A 16,348-nucleotide genomic window follows, 5' to 3' on the forward strand; every position below is an offset into this window, starting at 1 on the left:
ATGAATTTGTTCGGGTTTCCATTGAAAGGAACTGTGTTGGGTATTGGGGGTATATTGCTTGCTTTGGCAAGACTATGTGATAATAGAAGTTCAAGCAGTTACTCTTTTTCTGCAGGAGAAAGTAAGAGACCCTACCATGGTGGCCAGAATCACACTTTCACAGTCTCTGATATTTCTCACTCCCCAGCAGAGAGAAGAGCAGTCTGAGGCTTGAGAAGCAGAGCAGTGTGTCTGAATTCCTCCTCCTGGGGCTCCCCATTCGGCTAGAACAGCAGGCCATGTTCTTTGCCCAGTTCCTGAACATGTACCTCACCACAGTACTGGGGAAACTGCTCATCATCCTGCTCATCAGGCTGGACTCTCGCCTCCACACCCCCACATACTTCTTCCTTAGCCACTTGGCCCTCACTGATGTCTCCTTTTCATCTGTCATCATCCCAAAGATGTTGATAAACATGCGTACTCAAGATCAATCCATCCCCTATATAGGGTGTGTAACACAGACATACTTTTTCATATTTTTTGGTTGTATTGATAACCTCCTTCTTGGAGTGATGGCATATGACAGGTATGTGGCCATCTGTCACCCTCTCCACTATACCACCATCATGAGAGAAAACCTATGTTTCTCAGTTGTGGCTGGGTCCTGGTTATTCTCTTGTAGCAGTGCAATGTCCCATACTCTCTGCCTGGTCCAGATGTCCTTTTGTGCTGATAACACCATCACTCATTTCTTTTGTTATCTTGCTGCTCTGCTCAAATTATCCTGCTCTGACACCTCCATCAATAAGCTGGTCATCTTCACTGTGGGGGCATTGGGCATCATCATACCACTGACTGGCATCCTGGTCTCTTATGTCCGCATTGGGGTTTCCATCCTGAGAGTTCCCTCTGCCAAAGGGATCTGCAAAGCCTTGTTCACCTGTGGGTCTCACCTCTCTGTGGTATTTCTATTCTATGGGACCATTATGGTACTATACATTTTTCCAGCATCTAACAACTCCTGTGACAAGCACATAATTGCTTCAGTGATGTACACAGTGGTCACTCCCATGTTGAATCCCTTCATCTATAGTCTGAGGAACAGAGACATGAAAGGGGCCCTGGGGAGGCTTTTTCAGAGGGATATCTTTTTCTCCAAGTGACAATCACCTCACCCCATCAATTTTTATTTCATCAAATAACACTGTCAGAGATTTCTCCTTGAAAACCTATGTAGGCAATCATCCTTGTTGCTGGCACCCACCCTGCCCCCCTGTTTCTGGTCACTTGCTTTGACTGTTCTTCTGTCTGCTCCCCCGGCACCCAGTGAGTTCATTCAAACCCCCAGGCACAGGCGCAACTAAGTGATGCTTGCTGTAACCCTTCGTGTCTTTTGAACCATATTCTTTTTGCTTTATCTTTATCTTATATCTCCTTATTTTTCCATAAGCCTTGGGATCTGGTACGTACAGCAACACATATTACCTCAGTTGTCTTCAAAGCACCAAATTTCTTTGAGTCATGAGTGGGAATTACTTTCCTTAACAATTACAGTATTGCCTTATATTCATATATAGATTAAAAAAAAAAAAAGCTTGCTTTAATATGTTTCCCACTGAAGGAAAAAGACATTTTACCTACAAATTTCTTTGCTGTTTGGATTTGTCAGAAGGCATTTTTACAAGCTGTACCTTCTCATTCTTTAAGTTTCTGATGCCCATGTTGAAGAATATTAGAACTGTCAAATCTGATGTGCTTTGGAGTTTGTAATTGTCTTTTGCAGTGTTTATATGAGTTTGCATCAACATTTGTGAAACTTAGTTGTGTAAATAATTAGAATACTTATGAATGGCTGTAAAAATTAATGATAATCCATATTTTAGCAATCAGCTCCTTAGTTTCTCTCAAATTTTAAAATATTTTTCCAGAGCTATAAATCTCACTGTAACTTCTATAGTTTAGAGTAAGGACTTTCAGAATGCTGGCTTACCTAATGCATGGCTTCGAAGGGGTTCATTCTAGTTGGACTCCCTGCTGAGAATTTGCATTCCCCCCCAAGTATACTGAATCAGAATCTACCATTTAACAAGATTCCCAGGTCTTGTTCTTACGTATATATAAGAATCACCTGGGGATCTATAAAATAATCTGGGGACCTTGTTAACTGTAGATTATGATTCAGTATATCTGGGGTGGAAAGGCAAATTCTCAGCAGTGGATTGAACCAGAATGAACAGGTTTGAAGCCGTGACCTAGTGTAATAGCCAGTTAATTAAGTGCTTCATATGGTTTCCTAAAATCTAAATACAAGGTAAAACTTTTGGCAGATGATTCGTGGGGCCTGGGTTGAGAACACTTGAAGTAAATGATTAAGAGCAATACATGTAACTGAATGAAGGTGCATATCCTGAAAGTAAACATCTACACCTAAACTAGGAATTGCTGTAGGTAATGGATATGGTATAATCCAGGAGGAAAATTCTGCCAAAATTTAGAAGCACAGCTGAAAGTACCTTTTATCCTTGGAAGTCCTGTACAGAAGGGAATTTGGACCAAACATAAAGCTTCATCCCTCAGTGAGGCCTTGGAAGGGAGAGGCGTTGGAAAATGTGACTCTGTGCCCACCCTGCAGCTAGTGACTGAGTGGGAAAAGCTTATTCTCCTAAGGGAATTGAATCTGAAAAATTAAGAGGGATAAAAATAATCTTTCTATGTTAAATTTTTGTGGCAAATCTTCCCTGGTATGAAAATTGTGTTAATTAAGATAATGAGAGGGAGATCTCCATGGATAAGCCTCTGTTGTTCAAGGGGATGCCTGTTTATTTCTTATTTCTTTATTTTCTTTTACAGATTTATTAGGGTGTAATTAACATATCATTTTAAAGTATTAATTTGATGCATTTTGACATTATATATGTATGCATGTTTATATATATTATATATAGCATATATTATATATTAGGAGCCCTGGTGGCACAGTGGTTAAGAACTTGGCTGCTAACCAAAAGGTCGACAGTTCAAATCCACCAGCTGCTCCTTGGAAACTGTATGGGGCAGTTCTAGTCTGTCCTCTAGGGTCTCTATGAGTCGGAATTGACTCGTTGGCAATGGGGTTTTTTTTTTTTTTTTTTTTTTTAATATATATTATATATATATATATACCTGTGAAACCATTGCCATGATCAGTATAATGAACATATCCATCACCCTCAAAGTTACCCAGAAATGTTTCTTCATATGCCTTTGTCTTAGGCTGGGTTCTCTAGAGAAGCAAAACTAGTAAAGCATATAAATATATATATAAGAGAGATTTATATCAAGGAAACAGCTCATGCGATTGTAGAGGCTGGAACGTCCCAAGTCCGTGGATTAGCATAGGGCTTATCCTGATTCATGTAGCCTCAGGGGCTGGTGAACCCAAGATCAGCAGGTTGGAGAGGAGGACTCTTTCTCACAGGCGGATCCCATGACTGGCAGGCAAGACCGCAAGGCTTCTTCTGCTTCGCGTAGCTGCAGAGGCTGGCGAACTCAAGATCGGCAGGTAAGCTGCTAGCTCAAGTCCCAAGAACTGGAGGTCAGATGAACAAGAGACAGCTGCAGGATCCAGAACAAGCCAAAAGCCTTGGCAAGGTGAGCAGGAAGGAAGTAGGTGGTGGAGGGCAGAGAGATGAAGGCTGAGGGGGTGGTGAGCCGCCTCAGGCCCCACCACCACTGGTACCACTCAGCAGATTCCATCATGGGAGTGATCGCATATCAGATTTCAAAAGGGAAGTGATCACAGCATTATACAACTGCCAAAACACTGAGAATCGTGGCCCAGCTAAGCTGACACACAGTCTTAACCATCACAGCCTTTGTAAGCCTGTCCTCCCTCCCTGTGTTCCTAATATTAGTAATTTGTGTCTTTCCTTTTTTTCCCTTGAACAGTCTGGTTAAAGGTTTACCAATTTTATTGTTTTCCTCAAAAAAAAAAAAGACTTTTGGTTTTATTGATTTTCTTCATTATTGTTCTGTTTCTCATTTCATTGATTTCTGCTTTTCTCTATAATTTCTATTGCTTGCCTACTTCGGATTTAATTTGCTCTTTTCTTTCTAGTTTCTTAAGGCGAAATCTTAAGCGACTGACATGAGACCTTCATTCTTTTCCAATATAGGAATTTAGTGTTATATAAATAGCACTATTATTGCTTTATCTCACAAACTTTGATATGTTTTCATTTTCATTCACTTAAAAATATTTTTTAAATTTCCTTTTTTTTTTTTTAATTTGACCTATGGGTTTTTAGAAGTGTATAATTTAGCTTCTAAATATTTGTGGATTTTTCCAGACATCTTTCTGATATTGATGACTCCTAATTTAATTCCATATTGGTCAGAAAGCATACTTTGTATGACCTGAATCCTTTTAGATTTATTGCGACTTGTTTTATGACCTAGCATGTGGTCCATCCTAGTATATTACATGTGTACTTGAAAAAGATATGTATTCTACTGTTGTTGGCTGGAAAGGTCTATAAAGGTCAATTAGGCCAAGTTGGTTGATAATGTTGTTCAAGTCTTTTATATTATTACTTATTTCTCTCTACTTGTCTATTGATTATTGTGTGAGGAGTTTTGAAATCTCCAACTATAATCGTGAATTTGTTTATTTCTCCTTGTAATTCTACCAGATTATACTTTTTGTTTTTGGAAACTGGTATTAGGTGTATATATATTTAGAATTTTTATGTTCTCTTGATGAATCAACCCCTTCATCATCATGAAATGATCATCTTTATCCATAGTCATAATCTTTGCATTTAAGTCTACTTTGTCTGATATTAATATAGCCACTCCAGCTTTCTTTTAATTAGTGGATATATTTTTTCTATCCTTTAGCTTTTCATTATGTTTTTATGTTTAAAGGGGTTCTCTTATAGGCAGCATATGCATGAGCCTTGCTTTTTGATTAAATCTCACCATCTCTGTTTAATTGGGGTGTTTATATGGTGCATATTTAATATGATTATTCATAGGATTGGATTCGAATCTACCCTCTTTGCATTTGTTTTGTATTTATCTAATCTGTTCTTTGTACCTCTTTTCAATTTTATGCCTTCTTTTGAATTAATTGAGGTATCTTTTATGATTCCATTTTATCTCCTTTGCTGGCTTATTAGCAATGCCTCTCTTCTGTGGTTGCATTTGGGAATATAGCATACATTTTTAATCTACCAAAGTCTAATTTGAATTAGTACTATACCAGTTCATATATAGTACAAGGAATTTACGACATACACTTCCATTTCCCCTTTCCTGGCCTTTGTGCCATTTTCATCATATATTTTACTTTTATATTTGTTATAAACCCCACTATAGTTAACTGGAGACCTGTTGGTGCAGTGGTTAAGAGCTAAGGCTACTAACCAAAAGGTTGGCAGTTCAAATCCACCAGCAGCTCCTTGGAAACCCTGTGGGGCAGTTCTGCTCTGTCCTAAAGGGTCGCTATGAGTTGGAATTGACTCAACAACAATGAGGTTTTTTTAACTTGGGAGACCCTGGGTGATGCAAACAGGTAAGTGTTCGACTACTAGCTGAATGGTTGGAGGTTTGAAATCATCCAGGGGAGACTGGGAGACAGGCTTGATGATCTGCTTCCAAAGGTCACAGCCTTGAAAATTCCATGGAGCAGTTCTGCTCTGCACGCATGTGGTTGCCATGAATCGGAACCTATTTGATGGCAACTAACAACAACTACATAGATCAACTCTCTTAGATTTAAACAGTTATTTATTTTTTTAAAGTGATTTAAAACTTAAGAACATGTATTTTATATTTATCCACATGTTTACTATTTCTGGTACTCTTCAATCAGGTTTCAATCTGGTATCATTCTTCTGCTAAAGGCCTTTCTTTACCTTTTCTTATATTGCAGATCTGCTGGTGATGAATTTTTTCAGCTTTTGTTTTTAATGTCTGAAGGTCTTTACTTCACTTTCCTTTTTGAAAGTTATTTTCATTGGATAGTGAATTCTAGGTTAATAGATTTTTTTATTAAAAAATTTTCAATACTTTAAGCACGTTACTTCACTAGCTTCTGACTTGGATTATGTACAATAAGAAATCTGCTGTTATTCTCATCTTTCTTCAGAATGTCTCATTTATGAGTCTGCTTTTAAGATTTTTTCTCTTTATCAGTGCTTTTAAGCAATTCAATTGGATATACTTCATTGTAGTTTTCTTCATTTTTTTTTTTTTCTCTTGGCATTCACTGGGCTTCTTAGATCAGTAGGTTTGCAGTTGCCATCGTTCCTGTTGCTGTCGAGTTGATTCTGACTCATAGCAACCCTACAGGGCAGAGTAGAACTGCTCCCTAGGGTCTTCAAGGCTGTAATCTTTGCAGAAGCAGACTGCTACATCTTTCTCCCTTGGAGCAGCTGGTGGGCTTGAACCACTGACCTTTTGGTTAATAGCCAAGCACTTTAATCTCTGCACCAACAGGACTCCTGTTAAGATTGCAGCCAAAAAAACCTTATGGAGCAGTTCTACTCTGTGACACATGAGTTGCCATGAGTAGGAATCCACTCCACTGGCAACTGACAACAAAAATAGTGGCTCTCTGGTGCTTGTCTCTATTTAAGGGCATGGGTCTTTTATTTGTTTATTCTCTCCAGTACAGTCAGAATCCGCTATCCCACACCATAATCTGTAATTCTTATTGTTGTTTTAGTGATTCTATGCCATAGCCAATTGATCTTCCAAGGCTTCGCCCTCCATCTCTATTCCATATCCAACCTCTACCAGTGATAACTTGAGTAATCACAATGTTCCCATATCCCAAAGAATTGTCATGTCCTATTGTCTCTCTTGTTTTCATAAAGGTGACTCATATGCTCCTTGATTATTTGAGCAAACCAATCCCAGAATCCGACCTTGAGAGTCTGTATCAAGGGCAATGCCTGGTATCAATGACTAATTATGTAGCATCCTGACAGCAAACAATTATACACTCAGGTGGTGGGAAGCAGTTACCATTCATAAATCTGAACACAGAAGAGGTGAAATCATTGTTAACATATGCCATGAGGAGTCTGGCTGTGAGCAAGAGATCACCTGAAAGGTAGAGGAATGTAGGTCAAGCCCTGGCCTGGCAGGGATACATATTAATCAGAAATCAAAAATTGAGAAATAGTAAAGTGTATTTTAAATATGCTAAATTATAATAAGACTGAAAAAATAAGAAACGAACTAGGAAAAATAAGAGAAACCACATCACCTACTAAACTTAGGCTATTTCTTGCTAAAATATCAAAATAAGTTAACTTTGCCAAGTAGTCAAGGTAATCTTTAAAAAAACTAAAATGATCTATTTCTCAAATTTATTCAAATTACCAATTTATATATGTAATGCAACATGAATATAAATATATATTGCACTTTTAATATAATTTAGTTATAATATAATGTAAAAATATAGATATATGTATATAAGTCTAATATTAATTTATAATATAAGTAAATGATATATAAAATACACGTTACAGTATATGTAGACATGTTGATTTTTAGCTATTCTTTATGCTTACAGCAATCTATATTGTTTTCAATAAGTATTAAAAATATGAAGTTTTCTTTGAATCATCATCTTTTTTTAAAAACAATATTTTATTTTATTTTTGGTGAAAATATACACAGCAAAACCCATTCCCATTCAACAGTTTCTAGACATAATGGTCAGTGACATTGGTTATCTTCTTCATATTGTGTCAACTTTCTCATTATTTTTGTTCTAGTTGTTTCACTCCCATAGACTTAAACTTGATGCTCCCAGTATTGCCTTATCTTTATAACGGCAATTGAAAGCATATTTAAGAAATGCTGTTAGAGGATACTTTAGAATACTTATGAATTTGTTTACTATTCACAAAATGATATTTCTTTATTAATAACCATTATTTAAGTATTTATGCAGGAATTTTTCAGCTTTGTATTGATATCTTCCAAATCCTTCTTTAAGTTGTCCTCTCTTTTGCCAATATGTGGAGGTTTGGGGAGCCAGGTTTCAAGCAGCATATTGACATTAGCATGCTGTACCTATTAATATGTAGCCAAAATTCAGAATTCAGTACAGTTGCTCCTGTTGTTCCAACTTTGTTTTTACTTTACCCATATTTCAGCAGTATAAAGATTATTTGATAAACTAGTAATTCTGGTCATTGATTTTCCATCGATCTTTTGGCTTACTTTAATAAATTGCTTGGTAAATAATAAACGACAGCTGTTATTGTTTATGATTATTAAACCAGATATTTAAATTAAGAAGTTGATTAGGAGATACACTGTGTTTAGAAAACACATACTGTGTTTAGAAAACTACTTGATCTAAAGTAGACAAATAAGCCCAGAGTCTGGCACAAAGTTTATGCATAATCTCTGTAAATCTTTTCTTTTCCAAGCTAGGATAAGAGGGTTAAGAAAGTAAAGTAATTTTGGGGATTAATACCTCCCAAAGAGTGTGGGCCAGGACTAGATCCTTTGCGTGTTAGACTTAAGGTTTTGTTTAAACCCCTGCCTGTAGGAAGGGAGCTGGGCTACTGTTATGGATTGAATTGTGTCTCCCCAAAAGATGTATCGAAGTCCTAATCCCTGGTAGGAGCCCTGGTGGCGCAATGGTTAAGCACTTGGCTGCTAACTGAAAGTTCAGCAGTTCAAACCCACCAGCCCCTTAACAGGAGAAAGATACGGTGATCTGCTTCTGTAAAGATTACAGCCTTGAAAACCCTGTGGAGCAGTCACTATGAGTCAGAACCAACTAAACAACAATGGGTTAATCCCTGGTACCTGTGAATGTGTGTTTGGAAATAGGGTCTTTGAAGGTGTTATCAGTTAAATTAACATGAGGTCCTACTGGAGTAGGGTGGGCCCTAATCGAACATGAGTGGTATTCTTATGCGAAGAGACACAAAGACAGAGACACAGGAAAGACGACTGTATGAAGATGGAGGCAAAGATTTGAGTGACCTACAAGCCAAGAAATGCCAAGGATCTCTGGCTAAGAGAGAGGCCTGGAAGACATACTCCCTCTGAGACTTCAGAAGGAACCAACCCTATTGACACTCTGATTTTGGACTGCTGGCCTCCAGAACTGTGAGAGCTACTGACTCCGGTAACTGAGCTCTTCTATGTGCCCAGAGAAAAGGACATCATATTTTAGAGAATCAGCAAAAATGAGGGAAATCCTCAATAAGAAGGATTGACACAATAGCCACAGCAAGGGACTCAAACACACAATGATCATGAAGATGGCGCATGACTGGGTAATGTTTTGTTTTTGTTTCCTTTTTGTTCGAAGCCTGCTCTAGGGCACTGCAGCTAACACCATGTGCGCAGACCTGTGCTAGGCAGTTGGGGAAAGAGAAAAGTCAACCCAAGACCTCTTCCTTTGGCATGCTTACAACTTTTTGGGATAGAGTAAATAAGCCTTATATTTTGGGACTGCTATATGTATTTCAAGATGAATGATTTGGGAAACTTCTTAGATTAAGAGAGAGAGCCTTGAGCAGGACTCAGAAAATGGTGCATTTTTGGAGGCTGAGACTCTGAGGCCGCAATCCCAGCAATTATGTTGGTGGCAAGCTGTGACTGGTTATCATTGTGAGAATGATACGGCAAACTGTGAATCTCGTATTACAGTCATTTTTCTCCGGGCTTAATACATTCTTTGCCTGAGTGTGACGTTTCCTTCTCAGATAATGAAGCATTATTAAAACATTTCCATCCTAACCGATTGGTTTTTATTCTCATCTTCCCATGACCCCCGTATTTAAATCTGAACTGCTTCTTGACACTCCCCATCCCCCTTCCCTGATTTATTTTAGTCCACGACACATCCCACCAAATATTGTGTTATGAATTTTACTATTTTGATTTTTGTTTTCATTTGTTTGTGTATTGATTTGATTGTTTTGTTTATTTGCTTTCTGACCTTAAACTGTAAGCTCTATCAGAGGAAGTCTTTCTGTCTATGTTATTCACTGCTATGTCCCACAGCCTAGATTAGTGTCTCATCTTTATGACGTCCTTAATAAATATTTATCAAAGAACCAATGAATGTATAAATTCATTTAATAATTATCAAATGCTTCTTTAGTGCCCTGATATTACAAAATTATTGGTGATAATCCCTAACATTTATTGAGCATTTGCGTGTATGAGGCACTGTGAAAAGAACTTTAATGTGTATTATCTCATTTAATCCTCACAACAACTTCATGAGGAAGATACTAATATTACACTCACTTTACACTTAGAGAATCTGAACTTTGTAGAATTGAATTGAATTGTTCAGGGACTCCCAGTTCCTAAGTGGTAGAGCCTAAAATCAATCCAAGTGTTGTCTTTGTTAAGACCCCATGAGATCCTTCCTTCTACTCTTCTACCTCTAAACAAGGCACAGTCCCTGCCCTACAGAGCCTCTTGGGGTAGTGGGGAAACCAGCAAACTTTACAGGAAGCGTGAGTAGGAGGTATGGGAGCCTTTCTCTGTGATATAGGAACAGCCTCTCTATATTGCTGTGGGTAGTGGAAGAGACCCTAGTGATGGTGGCTCCTCCTGCATCCCAGCTAGAACCACGATCAGACAGAGAAGGCCCAGGGTGTCACCAACATCAGAAACACCTTCCCCAGTGACTCCAGGGACTCAAACCCTCTGGCCTCTACCCAGCCTGCTCCTCAAGAGGCCAGCAGGAATTTGTTCAATTAGCCCATGTTGGCTGTTTCTTCAGGGAGGATCTTGGGTGTCTTTTCCCCTGTGACTTCTATCTATGTAAAATGAAAGCCTCTTGCCCATTGTTCTGCTGCTGGTAAACAGAAACACAAGTCTGCAAAGGTCCTCGGGCCCCAGAGGCTGCATCTGGTTTTTCAGATTCTGGCTCTCTTGGACAGAAGGCGAGGACTCAGGTAACAGTCAAGAGCAAAATGTATCTGAACTTATGAAGGACTAGCATAGGTAGTAGGAGCCAAGTTTCTGCCCCAGCAACTGAGTGTGTGTGTAAATATGACTCACAAACGGAGCATCTCTACCTGGGATGTGCATAGATCAGGCAAGGCTTTGAGCAATGTGTGTGCTTTAGTGGTTCTATGCTGCTTGTGTATCATTTGTGTGATTCTGTGTGTTGCTGTGATTTGAATATTTGTGACTATCTGTAAGCATGCATTTCTGCTATATGCTGTTTGTCAATTCTTTGTGTAATTCTTTGTGTATTGTGAGTGTTTTGTGTATATGACAGTATGTTTATTTAAATTTTGTGGGAACTTGGGTGAAACATTTACACCCCAGCCCTTCATCTAGGACACGCATATATCAGAGAGAACTGGAAATCATCCTTCAACAATGTGTTGTGTTGTGTGTGTGAGTGTGTGCGTGTCTGTGTGTGAGTGTGTGTGTGTGGAGAGAGAGGGAGAGATGGAGGCAGAGAGAGTGAGAGATTGACTACAGGTGTAGAGATATCTTCATTGTGTGTAACAGAATCACATTATGACTAAATCCTCCTAGAAGGAACAGGGGAAAGCGAGGACTTTAAACTCTAATATAGCAATGTGAGTGTGTCTGCCTGCGTGTGGAAAGGTCTTACTTTCTGATGCTCTTCTTGACTAACTCGAGAAGCCAGTCAGGTACCTTCAAACTGGCTCATCCTTAAGCCCTTTTGGGGCCATTGGACTATAGGGTTGAATGTTCCAAGAGTGTCCTTAAGGTCCTACATAGTTCTCACTGTGGCCTTGGGAGCATGGCAGAGTGATTAAGTGTTTAGGTTCTGGTGTCCTACCACACACTGACAGTTGCCATATAATAGTTTTGTGGCCTTACATTTGATCTCTCTGAGGTCAGCAACCTTAAATGTAATGTTTGCAAGTGGTTTAATCCATGACAGGTGTGTACTAAGTACCCATTAAATGGTAGCCAGTTTTGTAATTATTCCCCGAATGGAGGCTGAGTTACTTGACTCTCCTTTCATTTCCTAACTCTTCATAGGTGAACATGTCCTGTCAAGATGGAACAAGTCCATCTGAAGATTCCCTCTCAAACGTCAGGTCACAGCTTCATTACTGAGCATAAGTCAGGCTGTCATTTACACACAAGGTGCTTCTTGAATCAAGGTTCCCTTCTTGCTGATTCAGTCCTAGACACTGCAGCACTGGGGCTATCTCAGGTTTTCTGGTTCCTCCGCAGAGAAGCTGAGCTTCTGGTTTAAGTCTGACCCAGCAATTGTCAAGGAGCAGTCAGGCCTCAGCAGAGGGGTGCAGTTACTGCCCCCCTCCTAGTGCCCCAGTGTCCCTGAGAATCACCCTGGTCTGAAACAAGAATCTACTACCAGATATGGACACCAGGTGTTGTGTGACTCTGTTAGGCACTGTCCCCCACCCCAAAGAAATAGGAGATGTCTATCTCTAGTGAAAAAAGCATCAGAAGACCTGTCTTTGAGATCAGGTTCTATGACCAAATACATTGTACAAGGGACTTCACTTCTCATGTTAGTAGAATGGAAAAAAAAAAAGCCATCATTTTCTCTTCTTCCCAGACACAAAATAAATATTGACTGCATATAACTGGAAGCCAATGGCAAATTATAAAGGGCTGTAGGAATGTGAGTGATGGGCAGGTATTTGAGCTGGTGGTTGAGATAATATTGGGCATAGAAATCCTCTTTAAAGCATTGAAATAACATGTCTCAAATGCCTGGTTCTTCCGCTTAATTAAAGGGAAGGAGGAAGAGCACTCTCAATAGAAGCAGAGACTTAAAAAAACAATTAATAAAGAATGGCGACTGTAGCAGTTATTGGCTGTGTGACCATGGGCTAATTTCTTAATATTTCTTAACATTTCTGAACATTCACACACATATACACACACACACACACACACACACACACTATGTAAAAATTCCTATGTTATGCCTGGCACATAGTGGGTACATACTCTATAAATGTCAATTGTATTAAGATTGATTTAGAGAAATAGTCATGTGAATCAGTTCACGTAAATTTCAATAGGTATCACCAATTCTACAGCATCTACCAATTTGCCAATTCTCAGGTCTTATGGCAAAGGCTCAGGTGCCTTACTGCGTACAAATACTCATATCTGAGTCAATTGGATTCACTGGAGATAGATGCAGAGAAAAAGACAATAGTGGAAATGGGTGAAGTAAAATTTATTTCGAACGAAATAAAATGCATCAAGCTAAGTTCTGTCAGGAAATTAATCACAGGGGCAAGTTTCTGGGTCTCTGCACCTTTTCTGAGACTGTGAGAGTCCACTTAGGTTAACACAGCCTGTGGGTCTGTCACCTGATTGTTTTATTTATTTATTTTTATTGTGCTTTAGGCAAAAGTTTACAGAAAAAATTAGCCTCTCATTAAACAGTTAATAGATGAATTGATTTGTGACATTGGTTGCCAACCCTGTGATGTGACAACACTCTGCCCTTCTCCCCTGGGTTCCCTCTTCACATTCATCCAGTCTTCCTGTTCGTTCCTGCCTTCTCGTCTTTGCTTTTGACATCTGAACTTTTCTAACGCCCACTTCACATTTCTGGTATACTGGATTCCTAAAGATCAATCCAGAATTCATCTGGATACTTACACTGCATAATGAAGTTAGTAACATTTCTTTGCCCCTACTATATGACTCTATTCTAGTATCATAACTCACATTGAATCATTTAATTCTTCCCCACACCTATGCGTAGGCATTATTATTTCATAGAAGTGCAAAACGAAGCTAGGAGAGAGTAACTTGCTGAGACCAGCTAGAAAGTGATGGAGTTAGGACCCACAAAAAGTCTAGCTGCAGATCCACTACTCTGAATCAGTACTTGAAAAGGATGCTCACCAGAACGTGAGATTCCTCTAAGAAGTGTCTTTCTCTGTCCTGTTTTCTCCAGGAAAAAGCATAGTGTCTGACACGTAGTTGAATAAATAAATGAATTTCTCTTAGTTTATATTGAAGGGATTTTGTTGGCCATTGGAGATCAGAAAGTTCCCTCAGGCTCAGTTGGGTGAGAGTTGGTAATCAAGTGACAGCAGGTGGGTAATATCCTAAAGAATTCCCCAGTAGAGTAAATCACCCTACAGTGATTGCCATTATGACCATTTATCACCTGCAGTATTCTCAATGTTGCTTCATTTCGAACAGAGAGAAGAGCATCATGAGGTGGGAGAACCAGAGCAGCATGTCCAAATTCCTCTTCCTGGGGCTTCTGTCAGGCCAGAGCAGCAGATCGTTTTCTTCGCTCTGTTCCTGGGCATATACCTCTCACCACGGTGCTGGGGAACCTGCTCATCACCCTGCTCATCAAGTTGGACTGTCACCTCCACACTCCCATGTACTTCTTCCTCAGCCACTTGGCCCTCTCTAATGTCTCCTTTTCATCTGTTACCATCCCAAAGATGTTGATAAAATGCATACTCAAGATCAAATGACCCCCTATGCAGGGTGTGTAACACAGATGTATTTTTTTCTTATTTTTTGGTTGTATTGATAACCTTCTTCTTGCAGTGATGGCATATGACAGGTATGTGGCCATCTGTCACCCTCTACACTATACCACCATCATGAGGGAGGAGCTATGCATATTTCTGTTGGCAGGATCCTGGCTCCTGTCATGTCCCAGTGCCCTGTCCCACACCCTCCTCCTGGTTCGACTGTCCTTCTGTGCTGACAACACCATCCCCCACTTCTTCTGTGACCTTGCTGCCCTGCTCAAGCTGTCCTGCTCAGACACCTCCCTCAATGAGATGGTGTGATGGTTAAGATTGTATGTGAACTTGGCTAGGCCATGATTCTCAGTGTTTTGGCAGTTGTATATGTTGCGATCACTTCCTTGTCGAAATTTGATATGCGATCACTCCCATGATGGAATCTGCTGAGTGGTACTGGTGCTGGCAGGACCTGTGGTGGCTCATCACCCCCTCAGCCCTCATCTCTCCACCCTCCACTGGCTACTTCCTTCCTGCTAGCCTTGCCAAGGTTTTTGGCTTGTTCCAGACCCAGCAGCTGCTTCTTGTTGTCTCACCTCTGGTTCTTGAGACTTGAGCCAGCAGCTTACCTGTCGATTTTGGAATTCGTGGATCTTCACAGCCTGTGAGCAAGAGTCCCGTTCCCCAACCGGCTGATCTGGGATTCGCCAGCTCCTGCAGCTAAGTGAATCAGCAGAAACCTTGTGGTCTTGTCTGCTGATCTTGGAAATTGTCGAACTTCACAGCCTGTAAGCAGGAGTCCTGCTCTCCGACCTGCTGATCTTGGGTTCACCAGCTTCTGTGGATGCGTGAATTGGGAGAGGTCTCTACCCTGATCCACGGACTTGGGACATTCTAGCCTCTACAATCGTGTGAGCTGTTTCCTTGATATAAATCTCTCTCTATATTTATATGCTTTACTGGTTTTGCTTCTCTAGAGAACCCAGCCTAAGACAGATAGTTTTTTTTTTTTTTTTTTTTTTAGTAAAGCAAAAAGAAAGTTTTATTAGGCATATATTCAAAAAAGCAAAAGTGGAAAGCAGAAAACCACGCTGCCAGAGCCATGAGATGGTTATGGGTGTTGGGGGATTTGTCATCATCCTGTCATTTACTGGTGTTCTAGTCTCTTATAGCCACATTGGGGCCACCATCCTGAGGTTTCCCTCAATCAAGGTGATCTGTAAAGCCTTGTCCACCTGTGGCCCCCACCTCTCTGAGGCTTTTTTATTCTATGGGACAATTGTGGTATTGTACTTTTTCCCATCATTGAGCAACTCTAATGACAAAGACATAATTGTCTCAGTAGTATACACAGTGGTCACCTCCATGTTGAATCCCTTTATCTACAGCCTGAGGAAGAGATATAAAAGAGGCCATGGGGAAACTTCTCAGAAGGGAGATATTTTTATCCAAGTAACAATCCCCTGTTCTTGTTCTTATCTTACCCATCGGCTCTGTCAGAGAGGTCTCCTTGAAAAATATGTAGTTAAGTGACCAACCTTGTTTTTTCATCCTACCATTCTCCTTTTAACAGTCTCACATGTTTGGATCCCTTATACTCCTTGGGAGAAGACACAATAGAAGTGTGAAATATAATTGCAGAAGGTACCTTCTCATGCTTTAAATTCTCAGCTCCCAAGGTGAATAAGATTAGAACTGTCAAATGTCATGTGGCCATGAGACTATACTTTTTAAATACAGAATTCAGTGCACATTTTGCTCCATTTTGAACTACTTTTTTTTTTTTAAAATATTTTATTGTACTTCAGGTGAAGGCTTACAGAACAGATGGTTTCTCATGTAACAGTAACACACATGCTGTTTTATGACATTGGTTAACAACCCCACAACATTTTAACCCTCTAAATTCT

At 39.7% G+C, this 16,348-nt stretch overlaps 1 protein-coding gene and 1 pseudogene across 1 annotated transcript; both read left to right on the forward strand.

Moving 5' to 3' along the window:
* On the forward strand, positions 1-1,147 carry LOC101354834 (olfactory receptor 1J4-like). The gene is given in 2 exon segments (XM_023730623.1): positions 1-180; positions 182-1,147. Coding segments are annotated over 2 exon segments (1,008 nt in total). The 5' UTR covers positions 1-136; the 3' UTR covers positions 1,146-1,147.
* A 13,014-nt stretch (positions 1,148-14,161) lies between these two features.
* Positions 14,162-15,894, forward strand: LOC101355096 (olfactory receptor 1J2-like; annotated as a pseudogene).
* The last annotated feature ends 454 nt before the right edge of the window (positions 15,895-16,348 follow it).

This window comes from Trichechus manatus, unplaced genomic scaffold, assembly GCF_000243295.1.
Source record: "Trichechus manatus latirostris isolate Lorelei unplaced genomic scaffold, TriManLat1.0 scaffold00038, whole genome shotgun sequence".
Lineage (NCBI taxonomy): Eukaryota > Metazoa > Chordata > Mammalia > Sirenia > Trichechidae > Trichechus > Trichechus manatus.